This window comes from Rhinolophus sinicus, linkage group LG02 (genome assembly GCF_036562045.2).
Source record: "Rhinolophus sinicus isolate RSC01 linkage group LG02, ASM3656204v1, whole genome shotgun sequence".
Taxonomy (NCBI): domain Eukaryota; kingdom Metazoa; phylum Chordata; class Mammalia; order Chiroptera; family Rhinolophidae; genus Rhinolophus; species Rhinolophus sinicus.
Window position 1 is genome coordinate 72,580,332 of NC_133752.1, and position 15,750 is coordinate 72,596,081.

At 33.6% G+C, this 15,750-nt stretch overlaps 2 protein-coding genes across 2 annotated transcripts in view; one reads left to right on the forward strand and one right to left on the reverse strand.

The window, feature by feature from the left end:
- Window positions 1-15,750, reverse strand: part of LOC109438012 (uncharacterized protein FAM241A) — a 115,545-nt gene that overhangs the window by 83,452 nt on the left and 16,343 nt on the right. The window lies entirely within an intron of this gene.
- Window positions 2,944-15,750, forward strand: part of KLB (klotho beta) — a 33,000-nt gene continuing 20,193 nt past the window's right edge. The window contains exon 1 of the mRNA XM_019717564.2: window positions 2,944-3,799. Coding sequence (XP_019573123.2) covers window positions 2,975-3,799 — 825 coding nt within the window. The 5' untranslated portion in view covers window positions 2,944-2,974. The remainder of the gene's footprint in view (window positions 3,800-15,750) is intronic.

The window sequence follows — 15,750 nt, forward strand, 5'->3', positions numbered from 1 at the left end:
TTTTGTATATTTTTATTCATGTTTCTTGACCATTTGTCTGTCACAAATTTAGAGTGGTTTTCTTATTGATATCCATGAATTACATATGTAATAAAAAGTTGGCCATTTGCCTTCTAGATTTGCTCAAATATTTTCCAAGTTTGTGATTTGCCTCTCAATTTTTATGTTTTATATATTTTAATTATAGTTAAATTATTTATATATAATCATATAAAGTATATATTTGTATAATTTCATATTTACTTCTATTTTCTTCTAGTTTTCTGTGGGTCTATATATTTTTTAATTGTGGTAAAATACATGTAACATAAAATTTACCATCTTGACCATTTCTGTGGCTATATATTTTTTAAGTAAATGTATTTGTGAGGGTATAAATTATTACATTAAAATTTTTTATTTTTAGTAATAATTTTGCAATATATATATATATCAAATCATTATGTTGCACACCTTAAACTAATATAAGATTGTATGTCAATTATCTCAATAAACCTTGAAAGTTTTTATTTTATTAGTAGAGAATTAAATGTACCGACTCCATTCATTCAATAGACAATGATTAAGCATTTACTATGATAAGCAATGGTAAAAATTTAGATCGTCTTACAGTATAGTGGAGGAGACAAACAATTCCAAGATTATGTGATAAATGCAGTGATAGTGGTATACACAGTATACTATAAATACAGTCATTCATTCAACATACTCATATACTTTAGTGACTACTAGGCCTCATGTTAATATATTCAACAGAGAACCAAACAGTCACGGTCCCTGTTTTTGAGAGAGAGAGACAGAGAGAGAACAGTTGAACAGAGGATACAGATAAATTTATTGTGTGATTTATTGTGTGATGACTGTCATAATAGAGAAAGCATGGGCTGCCATGGTAACGCAGAGGAGATCCATCTAAATCAAATCAAACTGGCTTTTTTCCTTCCTGACTGCCTGTGGCTCAACCACCAACATGAACAACACAGTAACTGTCTGGACCAGGAAGTTTATGACAACTGACTATTCTAACAGAAACAGTCATGGACGTCCTTTACCCTAAGAAGGCAACAGTACCTAAGACAGAAATTTGGGGAAAACTAGCCAAAATGTACAAGAGCACACTAGATGTCATCTTTGTATTTGGATTCAGAACCCATTTTGGCGACGGCGAGACGACGGCTTCAGTATAATTTACAATTCCTTAGATCACACACACAAAAACACACACACACACAAAAATGAACCAGGCACAGACTAGCAAGACATGGCCTGTATGAGAAGAAACAGATCTCAAGGAAACAGTGAAAGGAATGCAAGAACAGAATGAAGAAGGTCAAGGGGACTGCAAAAGCCACTGTTGGTGCTTGCAAAAAATGAGCTGGAGATCGGACAACAGGAGTAAAGATTCTGCAGTGAATTTATCTGAAGTGGTTGTGTAGATTTTTCACAAGAGGATTGATAAACTAAACAATTTTTTAAATTTAAAGTAATTAAACTGGAGAGTCAGAAAGGCTTTCCAGAGGAGGCACTGAAGTTTTGAAAAGCAGGTAGACATGAGCTAGTGAAGTGGGGGAACACATCCTAAGTGGAGAGCTCAAGTACCAAGGCCCAGAGATGTGACTGGTCGTGATGTATACTACTTATTAAAACTTGTTTACTATAGCTGAGGGGAAGGGTACTACATGTAGTTAACTTATGAGAAATGAAGCTAAGAAATGTAGGCAAGAGCCAGAACAGAGTATCTTTTATGCTAAATCCTAGCATCACTTCCTGGATAATCTTTCCCTTTCACATAAAAATGCGAGTAATGTTTATTGAGCACTTACTATGTGTCACTCTGTCCTAAGTGCTTTACATGTATTAACTCACTTAATTTTCACAATAATCCACGCAATAGATACTATTTTTATGCCTTTTCTTACATAAGAGAAAATGGAAGTGCAGAAAAGTTAAACAACTTGTCCCTAGTCACACAGCTATATTTAAACTCAGGCAGTCTAACTCCAGAGGCCAAACATTAACCACTCTGCCTTTCATTAGTATGTGATACTTCGAATATTTAAAGTATTGAATTTTTTCAAGGTTATTTGGAGGCTATAGATTTTGTACAATATTTGTTCCTATTTATTCTTATTCCAGAATCATGCTGTTTAAATTGTGCTTTTTTATGTTTTCATATCTGAAGGTAGTCTATGCCTTCACTATTTTCTTTTTCAGGTTTTTTGGTAATTATTGCCTAGTTATTCTTCAATAATTAATATTATTATATTTCATAATAATTTTGTTTAAAATTTGGGAGCAGAGGATTTGTGTTAAAAGTGCATTAAATTTATAAATTAAATTGGAAAGTATTCAGTGTTTCCGCCCAAGGAGTGCTATATATTTTTCATTTATTTTCATTCAAATTTATCAATACATTTTTGTAACTTTCTTAAAATAACATTTAATAAGATTATTCTTAGATGTGTTATAATTTTTGTGGAAGTATAATATCTTACTATGTTTTCTAATTCTTTTGTTGTGTTTTGTTTTGTTTTCTAATTCTTTATTATTGGTATATAGGAATGTTACCTATTTGCATATAATATTGTTTTCCCAAAATTTGAAATAATAAAATTACCACTCAAAATCTATAAAAATAGAAAAGGCATATATTATAGGCAATAGTGTTCAAAACGTTCAGAAAAGATTTGGGTCAATATGAAAGGCTACAAAGAAAATACCGCATTTTCTATTCACTGTTGATATATATTTTAATTACACATTTGAACGATTTTCACTGATGCATTTTCATCTGATTTTTCCCATAATAAGAGAATGAAACGTGTTGCTGGCTGTAGTAGAGCCACCTCCCTCAAATTACGTTGCTCTCCATAACCCATCCTGAGTCTCACAGTTCAAGCTAATCATTGACAGAGCTTTACAATCACAAGCTTTTACTGAAGCGTTGATAAGACAGTCAAGCAGTTAGTGGCAAATGAAGCCAGTCTGTGCGGCAAGATCTCTAGGGAATGAATGGATTTTTTTCAGTACTGAAGAAAGAAACATATGCTATAGGAAAACAATGTCCAACGCGGGACTGCAAAGATCTGTCATCCTGTCAGCATTTATTCTCCTAGGAGCTGTTACTGGATTCTCCGGAGACGGAAGAGCTATATGGTCTAAAAATCCTAATTATAGTCCGGTAAATGAAAGTCAGCTGTTTCTGTATGACACTTTTCCTAAAAACTTTTCCTGGGGCGTTGGCACTGGAGCATTTCAAGTGGAAGGGAATTGGAAGACAGATGGAAAAGGTCCTTCTATATGGGATCATTTCGTCCATACACACCTTAAAAATGTCAACAGCAATGATAGTTCCAGTGACAGTTACATTTTTCTGGAAAAAGACTTGTCGGCTTTGGATTTCATAGGAGTTTCTTTTTATCAATTTTCCATTTCCTGGCCAAGGCTCTTCCCTGACGGAATAGTAACAGTTGCCAACGCAAAGGGTCTGCAGTACTATAATACTCTTCTGGACTCTCTAGTACTTAGAAACATTGAACCTATAGTTACTTTATACCATTGGGATTTGCCTTTGGCACTGCAAGAAAAATATGGGGGGTGGAAAAATGAGACCATAATAGATATCTTCAATGACTATGCCACATACTGTTTCCAGACATTTGGAGACCGTGTCAAATATTGGATTACAATTCACAATCCATATCTAGTTGCTTGGCATGGGTATGGGACAGGTATGCATGCCCCTGGAGAGAAAGGAAATCCAGCAGCTGTCTACTCTGTGGGACACAACCTGATCAAGGTACTGTATAGCTGGCTTCATATTGTAGCTTCAGAATATAAGGGGCAGGAGTTAAAAAAAAGAAAGACTAAGAAATGTATCCTCTGTTTAAAAAATTATCTTTACTGAAATCAACTCAACTAATTTTAGTCGAACTCACAAGTTCATCCTCAAATTTCATATATAAAGTTGTATATTTTTATTTATCCATGCTAATATTCATGTATTAATCCAATTATTATCCTTAAAAGTTGCGCTTTCTACCAAAAAAAAAAAGTTGTGCTTTTTAAATTATTTAACTATTTTAAAATCTACAGTTATACATTAGAGTATGAGAATATCAATATACTTGCATTCTGTGGAAAACATTACTTCAATTAATTATTGAAACTCTTTTATGACAACATGCAGCCAATTCAGAATTAGGTTAAGACATGACCATTTCATATATGTATTTGTTGTTACTATTGCTATTCTTAGTGGTACTTAGCTATATAGGAAGCTAAATAAATGTTAGCTAACTGATACATATTAAATACAGGAATTGAAATAAATGTACTTCACAATTGGTTTTATTTGTGCTACATAGCAGAAAAGATGAGATTAATTGTTCTAGGGGTTAAAATTAAATTAGTAATATAAAAAGCTGGGAAGAATATGCTCTACTAAGTGTTTTAAAGCAGTATAGTTCAAAGCTTAGAGTTTATGTTGGGAAATGTTAAAATTATTAAACATTAGTGAAAATGTAAGCAAAATAATAGTTACTATTCATTGAGTGTTTACTATGTGCCACAGACTACATTAAATATTTTGCATGCATTATCACATTTAATCTTCATGATAAACTTATGAACTAGATCCTATTATTATGCCCATTTTAAAGATGGGGAAATTGAAGCTTAGTGAGATTAAATAATTTGCCCATGGTTATGGAGTAAAATGCAGCTGTTGTGAGAATGGTGTTTATAAATGACAACATAATTAAACACTAACTGTCTTTATTAAGAATGTCTTTAAAAGAGTGATCTTTGGGGAATTTTTAAGAGATTTGCCTCACACTGAGCCTGATATCTAGAATCAGGTTTAACTGTTTGAGTCAACTAGTTTACTTGGGAAAATAAATTACTCTAGACATCTGTTACATATTGAAAATGGGTTTCATAATGTGCTAGGAGAAGTAATCTGATTTCTAATAATCAAATGTTAAATACATAGAAATAGAAAAATAGGAACATAAAATTACTCCATGTCTAAATTTGCACATACAAAAATATCTGCTAACCCTTCTTTGTGAAATTTCTGGATTATTATACATGTGCATTGTACTATGATTCAGTCATATCTTCTCTTGCAGTAAACAGGTTGCATATGATTTCAAGGTCATTTACCTATCTTTGAATAGAGCTGTATATAGAACATATTAATGTGTGGGTATACTGTGATTTGGGAAATAATACCTTAAAGGGGAGAAAACTTATAGCTATTAACTATGACTATTATGCATATATAAGTTAGAAAACTATTCACTTTATCTAATTCTTTTATTAAAACAATACATGCTCATGGAAATTGAGGAATACCAGATTGTACCAAAGGATAGAGTGAAAAAGTTAAATTCCTCTCTCCCTCTCCACCTGACAATCCCAACCTTGAAGAAACTACTGTTAATAGTTTCTCATATAATCTATTTAAAGTTTTCTACCCAAATATATGTACATGTATGTTTATTTAACCTTTTTCTTTTAAAATATTCTAAATTGTTGAAAGTTTTTGGTTACTGGAAAAATGTTAACAATTAGAATTTTCATGAAAAATATATTTAGTGGTTAATTTAAAGCCTCAAAAACTGTCTATTTGATCAAAAACAGACAGAAAAAAGTTGTAAATAGCAAATAGATACTGCTTCCAAACTTAGCATAAAAAATGCTACACTTTCAAATGTTTTGCGTTTTCCTCTAATTTGAGATAAACTATGCCTTTAACACGAAATTAGCACTCTGACAGTGAGGTAAATTTTGTTTTAAACTGAGGGATCACATTTTTAAATTGTTGTGTTTTTCAGATAATTTCTTCCACCTCTTTAAAATTTCTAAATCACTAACCTAAATAAGGACTGTAAGGGGCCCCTTGAAATCAGTCAGAAAGTGAAATACGCTGCATAACCCAGTGACTTATAGCACCAGAGAGAAATCTTGCAATGGTTTGGTAGCCCGAGGTGAACTTGTTCTTCCCACTTGTCCCCTCTCTGCCTTTCCTTTAACAGAGAAAAGATTAACTTAATATTTTATGTTGCAATAAAATATTTATTCCTTATTATGCCACCCTGTGGCCAAGAGGAAGCATTCTTTATGATTAATTTTTAGTCCAAGACCATTTATTGAGTTAAAAAAAAAAGTCTCATATAAAACTAAGTTCATGGGTGCATGTAGACCACTTTATTCCCCAATTCTCCGATATTGAAAAGATTGCATAGTGGCTACTGGGGTCTTTTAAGTTCCAGGATGAACTTTGAAACTCCTTCTCAGTCTGAAATGTCCTGGTTTGGAGGAAACCTGAATTGTCTAGCCAAGTCCCAAGACTAACCTGAAATTTAGATTCCACTTAATTTATCTGTAATTTGTGCAACAACCTTGCCAAGTACCTATTATTATCCCCATTTGACAGAATGATATTTCTAACATGCATCATATCATGCCCCTGCATAAGATCCATTAGTGACTCCCCAAAGCTTTTGGGATAAAGCCCCAATTTTTCATCAAGATCTTCAAGACACAACCCTGGCCACCATTCCTGCCTCCTTCCTGGCCACTTTCCCATCCCCTCACTAATGCTAACTCCTTGCACCCACACTCCACTATAATGCACAACTAGCAGTGTCTTGATTTTGCCTTACTATTCCTCTCCACTCAGCCTCTACTAGTGCTCTATTCAGCTAGAATGCCCTTCTTACTCCCTGCTTTGCCAATACAAACTCAATTCAGGCAGCCACCATCTCTAAGTTATTCTTGACCAATTAGAGTTAGTGCCCCACTGAGGGCTCTCATAATAAGATGTGCATAGCATTCCTCCATATGATACTTTTCTGTCTCCCCAACTAGACCGAGAGTGCCTTGAAAGGAGAAGCTGTTTTTCATTTGTCTTTATGTTTCCAGTACCTTGCACAGAATATTAGGTACATGCTAGGTATAAACGTTTGCTGAATGAGTGATTTAGGACTTCTATCTTAAACCTGTAATCAAAGACCCAATCTCAAGTTCAAAATTCATATTTCACTGCATTATTGCTAATTCCTGAAATTGCCTATATTAATTCAGTGGTGTATTAGTCAGGTCTCTTTTGGTTGCAAATGACAGAACCCTAATTCAAGTTAGCTTAAGCAAAAAATGAGCCATTTCCTGGCTCGGTAACCAAATCACAGGGATAAATGGACCCAGTAACGAGGACACTCTCAGAGGTCCTTTGTATCACTCTTTCATGTCCATTTTTTTCTTGTGGATTGGCGTCTCTCCTTTGTAGAGGAAAGATTTCTCTCTCCCAAGTTCAGTTTTTAAAATTCCAAGCTATTTGGCCTATGCCCTCATCCCTCAGATCAGCAAAGCCCCAAAGTCTCATATTAATACAAGCAGTAATAGAGTCTATTTTCATTTTATTTTTAGATAAATACAAATGCATAATAATTTAAATATTTGTTATTTCTCCCCTACTTAAAATGGAACATTGAGAGTCTCTGAGTAAACATGCAGAGGTTGAGGGAGATGAGTTTGCTCATGAGATGGTAGCTCATTCATTTTATTATTCCACTAATTACTGCCAGCTTCCATGATAGCTTTGATCAATTCATGGCTTTAAATTACTATCTTTCATAGACATATACTGTTTATGTAATACCAGGATTTCTCAACCTCAGCACTATGGACATTTTGAGCCAGACAGTTCTTTGTTGTGTCTTGTGCACTGTAGTATATTTAGCAGGTTTACCCACTAGATTCCAGTAGTACTCATGTCCCCAGGGTTGTGACAACCAAAAATGTCTCCAGACTGCTAAATGTCCCCGGGGAAAGGGGGGTGACAAAATTGCTCTCCCTTCCCTCCCTTGAAAACCACTGACATACCTATAACAGACAACTGGTTAAAGGCATGAAAAGCAAGGACATTGAAATATAACCAGCATGAGGGACACAATAAACTATAATAATTTACAAAATTGCCTCAAGGAGATTTTCACCAAACCTATAAGTTGCAAACATAAACTCAAAATTAATTTATAGTATACCAAGATTTTTTAGGAGAAGAAACAATACTTTAAGAAATATTAAATGAGGAAATAATGTTGGTGATTATATCTAGTTTGACTTTTCACATAATTGGGAATAACGACTGTCCCTATTGGCTTTGTGTTATTTGTGAAATACTTGAAAGAGCTGCCCCAAACCATTTCTCTTTTATACGTAGTTATTTACAAACAAACACTAAACTTATTTTTTGAAAGCTTGTACTTTTTTAAAAAGCAAAATTTAAGAATGTAAGCAAAATGTTATAGAAACAATAAAAATTGTTGCCATAACATCGTGTTTTCACAAAGTTTAGTTTTTTTGTGTGTATCACTTTATATTGGCCTTTTTGCTGGCTTTTTTGTTTGTTTGCATATCCAAGCACCACATGTACTATTATTTATTTAAAATCTTTCCTATAAAATGTTAATTTTGAAAGGAAACTTTATATCTTACTAAATATGAGACCAATATTTTCTAATACCCTTAAAATAAATACATAACATTTAAAATTTAAAAATTAATTTTTTTATACCTAGTGTCATCTCCTATACAAAAAGAGATAGGTGTACCAGACTTGGAAAACACCACAAAACGTGTAAATTTTACTCTACATTTTAGTATACATTTTGTCCTAAAACCAAATACGGGATGTCATTTTAAAACGTGTCATAAAATGCTTTTTCTTACATAATTAAAATAATTTAAATAATGAAATCGTGTTTAATAGATGGTAAAATGCCAATACTTATGTTTGTTTGTATATTATGAGTATTTTAAATATCCATAATTTATTTTCTGAATATTTTAAATAAACTTTACAATCTTTAAATAGACTTACATAAATAAGATGTCAACAGTGTTTTGTATACTACACACAAATGATGAAATGATTTTTTAAATTCCTCAGGGATTCAAGAGATTACTTAATATTGTGAAAGAGGCTTTCAGGACAAGAAATGTTAGGAAACACTAATCTAGGTCAAGGCCTGACTAAGTTGTTCCTGAGCCTGGGATATTTATTTCTTCCCTATTTTTCCAGCTCTTTGAGAAACTTTGCCTTAGCATTTCTTGGCACCATTCCCTCAGAGAAACTCGTACAAGGGATGGGTATGTGTTAGATATTCAATGAATAATTCAATTGATTATTTGCTATTCAAAGAAGATCTACCTTGTCCCAGAAAGGATTTAAAATTGCAATTGAATAGAACTGTATTTCAGACACACATACACCCCAACACATACGTACTTAAACATAAACAGGTAGTCTTTTCAGAACATGAACTTAATTATGTATGCCTGTTTCTATGAAAAATTTTCCATTAAAAGTACATCTTGAATGCAGAATTTTGAGTTGCAGAATGTTGACAAGTCTTAAAGCTGAGTTATGTGTTCATAAGCGTTCACTATACTATTATTTCGATTTTTGTGTATTGTGACAATTTCTACAATTAAAAGTAAAAACTAAAATAGAATAAAATAAAACAATTGCCGCTATATAGTTCTTAAAGGCTCTGTCAAAATTCTTAACCAAAATTTAGTATGAAAACTGCAAACACAGCTGTGAAAAAGCCACCATCCACATGATTAATAATAGCTAAGGCTTCTTTACCAACAGACTACTGCAACTGCTTTCTTAACCAAGAAGACTGCAGTGTTTCACAGGCACATTTATATAGATTAAACGTCATTTTAAAATCTGTTCTGCCCAATCCCCTACAATATCTTGAAGACTGTAATATTTTGAAATGGAAATACTAGCAGAATCCTTTTTTAGTCTGTCTTGGTTAGATAGAGGCAAAATTTTCAAAGATCATCTGAAATGATGTTTTTACAATAAAAGAAAGGAATATTTTAAAACTCCCTTGCTAAAGTTGGGTTGCAAGACAATAACATACAAAATTAATTTTTGCTAAATCTCGTAGCTAAAATTCTAGCCCAAGCTCTTCTGTCAATGATGAGCAGAAAAAAAGAAGCTTAAGAAAAAAACCCAAAGAACTTGTCATTTGCTACCTTTCACCACCTTCCTCTCCCACCCCAAAAAAACCCACAAAAACAAATGGGACAACAGAGGTTGGTCTTAATTCTTAAAGTGGAGGATTGAGATAATTACTGCAGATAACTTTTTGATATTCTATAATACTATTCTTAATTATTATTATTATAAGAATATGTTATTGCATACCTACTGTAGTGTCAGAAACTATACTAGGTACTTCTCATATATTATCTCATTTAATTCTCACATCAACCCTAAAGGTAAGTATTCTTATAGTCATTTTATAGGTGATGAAACTGAAGCCAGAGAAATTGGCCTGAGGTTACACACCTGTATAAGTGTGCTTTTACTCCATAAAAGTGTCAGAGCCAAAATGCAAATCTTATCTGTCGGAATCCACGCCAGCAAGGTTTAATGATATGAATTAGCTACCCAGCTTCCATGAAGAATTTACAGCTTAAAACCCATGGCAGCCATTTGTGTTGATACTGACTCAACAGATATTTGACTTCACTTTGCCTATGTAAAGGCCAAAACAATCTATCTACATGTTTTATTTGTCCACAAAATCTATGAACAATTTATCCCTGACTCATACATTAACATGAGGCTTTTCATTTGTCCCCATGAGTTTAATTTTCATTTGCTCAAAACTTTAGTGTTCCATGAAAGTGATGTTAAATCACATATGTGTGCCCCTGGAAATACCATCTAAAGTGATTCATTTTATTAGCGAATGCATAGTACCTATATTATAATCCCGACTCACCTGCATTAGGACCTAAGACACCTCTAACAAAACAGAAAATAATGATCAAACAAGTTAAAACTAGCACTCTTACAGATGTTTCTAATCAAATTTGAATAAAAGATAAAACCCGCTTGCAAGTAAGAATTGCCAAAGACAGATTCTATAACCAGAATACCATGTTAGATATAAGAATCATGTAAAAAACCTATTTGTAGATGAAAATTGGTATCTAAAACCTTCAAGAGAGCAATATTTACTTTTTCTAATCATTAAGTAGAAAAAGTTACACTTCAGTGAATGATTAACAAGAGTTTAAATAAATGTAATTATAAATGCTCAGAGAATAACATTGTGATCATGTTTAAACAGCTTGATTTGATATGAATACTCTCATATCATACATGGAAAATTAGGCCCAACTGGAGATCAGAAAATATTGAGTAATGGCAACAGAACTACATATGATGAACCTATGAAACGAGGAAAACTTTACATTAATTTATAGTATAAAATAAGTCATTTAATTGCATATATAAATCTTATTGAGAAAACTCAACTTTAGAAAATAGCCTATGTTAAAAGAAAAAAGCTATCGAACATTAACAACGATTCTTGCTGAAAAGTAGTCGGGATGCTGTGAATAGATCAGAACCATTTAACTTACTAACCAGTAATGAGTGCATCACAGAAGTAATTAAAGTGGTTCTAGGTACAGTGGTATCTCGGTTTTCGGCCATCTCTGTTGACAAACATTTCAGTTTATGAATGCCGTAAACCCGGACGTAAACGCTTCGGTGAACACGACTCAGAAGTCGACATGTCACACGGCTTCCACTGAGTGCAAGATCCTGAGGCCTAGCTGTCAGCTGTTTTCGAATGTTTCAGAACTTGTGGATTACGTTCGAAAACTGAGGTACCACTGTAATCTGGTAGTGCTACTTGAAAATGTTTGGGACAGGGGAAGCCTTGAGGCTGGTGAAAACCAGGATCTTTTAGTATTTGTGGAGTCCATCAGTTGGTTCTTCATAGGATCATATCTTGACCAGAGATTATGTGACTGAATCTTAAATAAAGGGCTGGGGTTTACCGTTATCAGATCTTCTTTCGCGTTAACTACATATGCGTTGTATGCCTCCTTCTTTTACCTTTAAATATCAACATACTGTTATGGAGTAAACAAACATTATTTAATATGTAATGGAATCCAGAGTAACAACTTTTTATTTGCTTCTGTTTTTTCCTCTGAAATTTCTGGAACTTTGAAGAAACTGAAGAGTGATAGCATACAGCAATTAAATTCACTGACAGAAACTATCTGCTTCAACCAATTCTCTTGACTTTCTTAAATTACAAAAATAATGCATTTTTACTGCAAAACATTTAAACAACACATAAAGACACAAAGTTAAAAATGAAGTATCCTCTTTTCTTACTCCCTAACTCCATATCCTAGAAGTAACAACTGCTACCAGCTTGCTCGATATCCAAATATTTGTCTATATATATACATAAACACATATATAGTCAAAATAAGTTTTACAGAATTCAAATCATATTACTACAGTAAGTTTTGGTTATCATTTCTGATTAATTGAAACATAAAATTATACTGCTTTTTTTTAAGTTATTTCTGTACTTCCCTCTCCTATTAGAGGTCATAAGTCATCTAAATGCAGGAGCTACATGTTAATCTTTTTTCTAAATGCCAATCATAGTGCCTTGTATTTGTTAAATAAGTGTTTGCAGACCTGAATTTAAGGAAATAATCAGTATAAATGAAAAGTAAAGAAAAGTATAAAATAATAGCTGTGGGTTGAAGGAAACTCAGATAAATAAAAATGATGTATCTAAACTCGCTTTTGATGATGTGTATAGTTTCTGTAAGGGAAAAAAGTTAAACAGAATAGAAGGTAATACTGATGAATTGTCTGACTGGGCACTGAGGCAATGCTTCAGGGGGAGCAGCGGGATGAAGGCCTAATCAAACCATGACTTTCAGACAGCTTCTTTCCTTAGTGGGTTCTTAGCATCCAAACACAGCTTTCTCAGTCCCTCCCCCTTTTTTTTTAATGCCGTGGCTGTTACATACCCCTTGCAGTTTCATAGCCTATTCAATCACACTTGAGTCTAAAGCGTAAAAGTGTGTTTCAAAGGCACATAATTTAATTTGCACAATGACATGACAGTGAACTAGAAGACTGAAGTACTTAGTTCTAATTCTAGCTTTGCCAGTAACTGAAACTTTGGGTAGGCTATTTATTTGGGGGGGCTTCAGCTTCTTAATCTATAATAGAAAAAATATTTAATTGGACCAAGTGACTTTCAAGGTCCATTCCCTACTTCTAACCAGCAGGCAAGAGCACAGAACTTGGAGCAATACAGCCAGGGTTACAATGCAGCTTAACTCATGAAACTAGACAAGTTACTCTCCACCCCTTGGTTTCCTCTCCTCTAAAAAGGGAATACAGCACCTACCTCAAGAAATTTAAATGAGGATTAAATGAGCTAGTGCATGGAAAGCATTTGGAATAGTGCCTGGCACATTTGGCACTAGATACATGTTAGTTCTTATTACTATTGATATTTTTAATTTTCTATGGTTCTTTAATCACTATTCTGTTATATTTGGTTATAAAAGTCACTCATCTTTAAGGACCATTTAATTATGACTTGTTTGAAGGTGATGATGTGTTAAACACTATGCACGCAGAGCATCCCTGCCCTGTCAGGCTAACATTGACAGTGGTGTAAATGTCGCTATCCTCTGGCAAGTGTAGAAGTAAGGGATTCGTTTCCTCTGGTACCAGTGAGGACAGTATCCAATGCCAATATTGCTGGTTCTAGGAAAGAGGCACAGGCAATCACACATAAATGTTACGTGCTGTGCTAGGCATTTGGACAACTACATGGTTTTCTGAGCACCCCAAATTTGTTGGCCGGTCTTCCAGGACCTTTCTAGGTGATCCTGAATTCCAGACATACATAGATATTTTCCACTCGGTATGCAGGAGTGCAAGATGGTTCTCTCATTCTAGGACTGTTTCGTTCTTTTAATAACCAAGTACAACAGAAAGAAAATAAAATTTTAAAACAGTATGTTGTGGTTCATGTCCAGTGGACTTTCCCCAGCAGCTTCAAAATTTAGAATTTGTGGGACATACAGAAAGCAGGATGGTTTAATAAAGTGATCAGGCAGGCCTGGGTTCAAAGCCTAGCTCCACTAGTATCCAGGCTCTGGGAATTTCAGTTTCTTCTCTAAAATGGGAAAAATAAAAACTGCCTTGCAAAGGCTGTATTATCAAAACTATATGTCAGGTGACCGACAACCTAGTTGACCCATAGTGGGTATTCATTCAACAAGTATTCTATGCCAGGTTCTTCCTGGGGATCTGTGTGTCCAACTATGGACAAAACAGATATAGTCCCTGCACTCAGGAAGCTCGTAGGCCAGACATGGACTTACATTGTGTGGGCCTGAGACAATCTGGGGGCCCTTTGCAAGAAAAAAAATACAAAATTATAAACATAAAAGTTGGTACAAAAGTGAGTATTTATTTAGAATTTAAAAAAAAATGTTACAACAAATTACTTAGAGATGCAGGTTCCTTTTTTTCTGAGGTCTCTTTAGGGAATTTATCAAAAATACTTACCTGGAAATGCTTCTAATCACCTAGTCCACCTAGAACTTTTTACAGGGACCCATGCAAGTCAGCGGCCCTGAAGCTTCAGCTTCCTTAGGTTTGTGGTAAATTTGCCTTTGCTGTAGGCCCCAAAATCGTAGGTCTTATTTTTGTTATTGTAATAATTATATTATTTGTAATTTCCAGAGTGGTTTCTACATTGGCTATCTTTAACTCTTCATTCCTAAATCCTGAGGAAAGGCTTCAAGTCACTAATCTAGTCTATTTTTAACTTCAATTATGGTCCTTTTGCAAGAAACAAATTAGTAACAGGATTAGTATTATTAATTTAGTAATAACAAAAAGCTGAAAATATCATTCTACCCTCTGCAAAACTGGCATGCAAATGTTTTCCCTGGACAAGGAAGCTGAACTTCAGTAAAGCACCAATTTGCTAATACTAATTTCTTCTGAGCTCCCTTCTAATATCTGAGCTGCTTCATTTAATTAATTATGAACTTTATTCTACATCTTTCTCCTTTTGTATTGCCAGGCTCAGGCATTTGTATTCTGGCTCAGGCATTCATTGAATTTAGCAATAATATAATAGAAATCAGAATTTATAAACAATAATAGCACCATTATTTTGAAGGAACAAATGTTATTAGAGTTTAGTTTTTACATTCCTATAGGGAAATCTTGAAGCTATGCAAACTGAGAACAATCAATGATTTGTTAAGATTATTTTAAAATAGGAGGAAATATTTTCTTTATGTAAGGTGGTAACTTTTATTAATATTTAAATTCTCTCCTAAGAATAATAAGGATAATAATATACAGTTTCTAAGAGAATTTCAAGATTGTGGGGGTGGATTAAATAACAGTCACATAACATATTTTAAGGAAATAATAGTAACATAATTTTTTAACAATGAACAGTTAAGTTCACATATCTTAAGTACCCAATAAATATTTGTGGAATGCAGAATGAATGTTATATAATCTGGAAGAGCAACAATTATAATTAGTAGAAAATAATACAAAGAAGTGATGAGTAGATGAAACAAAAGGAATCAAACTGAAATTAATCCCAGTCCAAATAGATAATGAATAAAACTCAATTGGCTACAAAAAAATCAAATGAGAACAAACATGTTAGCCATGAAATTCGAGAGGTAAGGGAGAACCCTCTTCATGCCCACACAGATTCCCTACCATTGTTTTCCATAGTTAGTTAAATTATTTTCAGCTTGCTCTTTCAAAGTACTTCAAATTTACATTTGTGTAGTTTCCATAGGGTCTTCACATGTTACCTCATTCCATCTTCACCA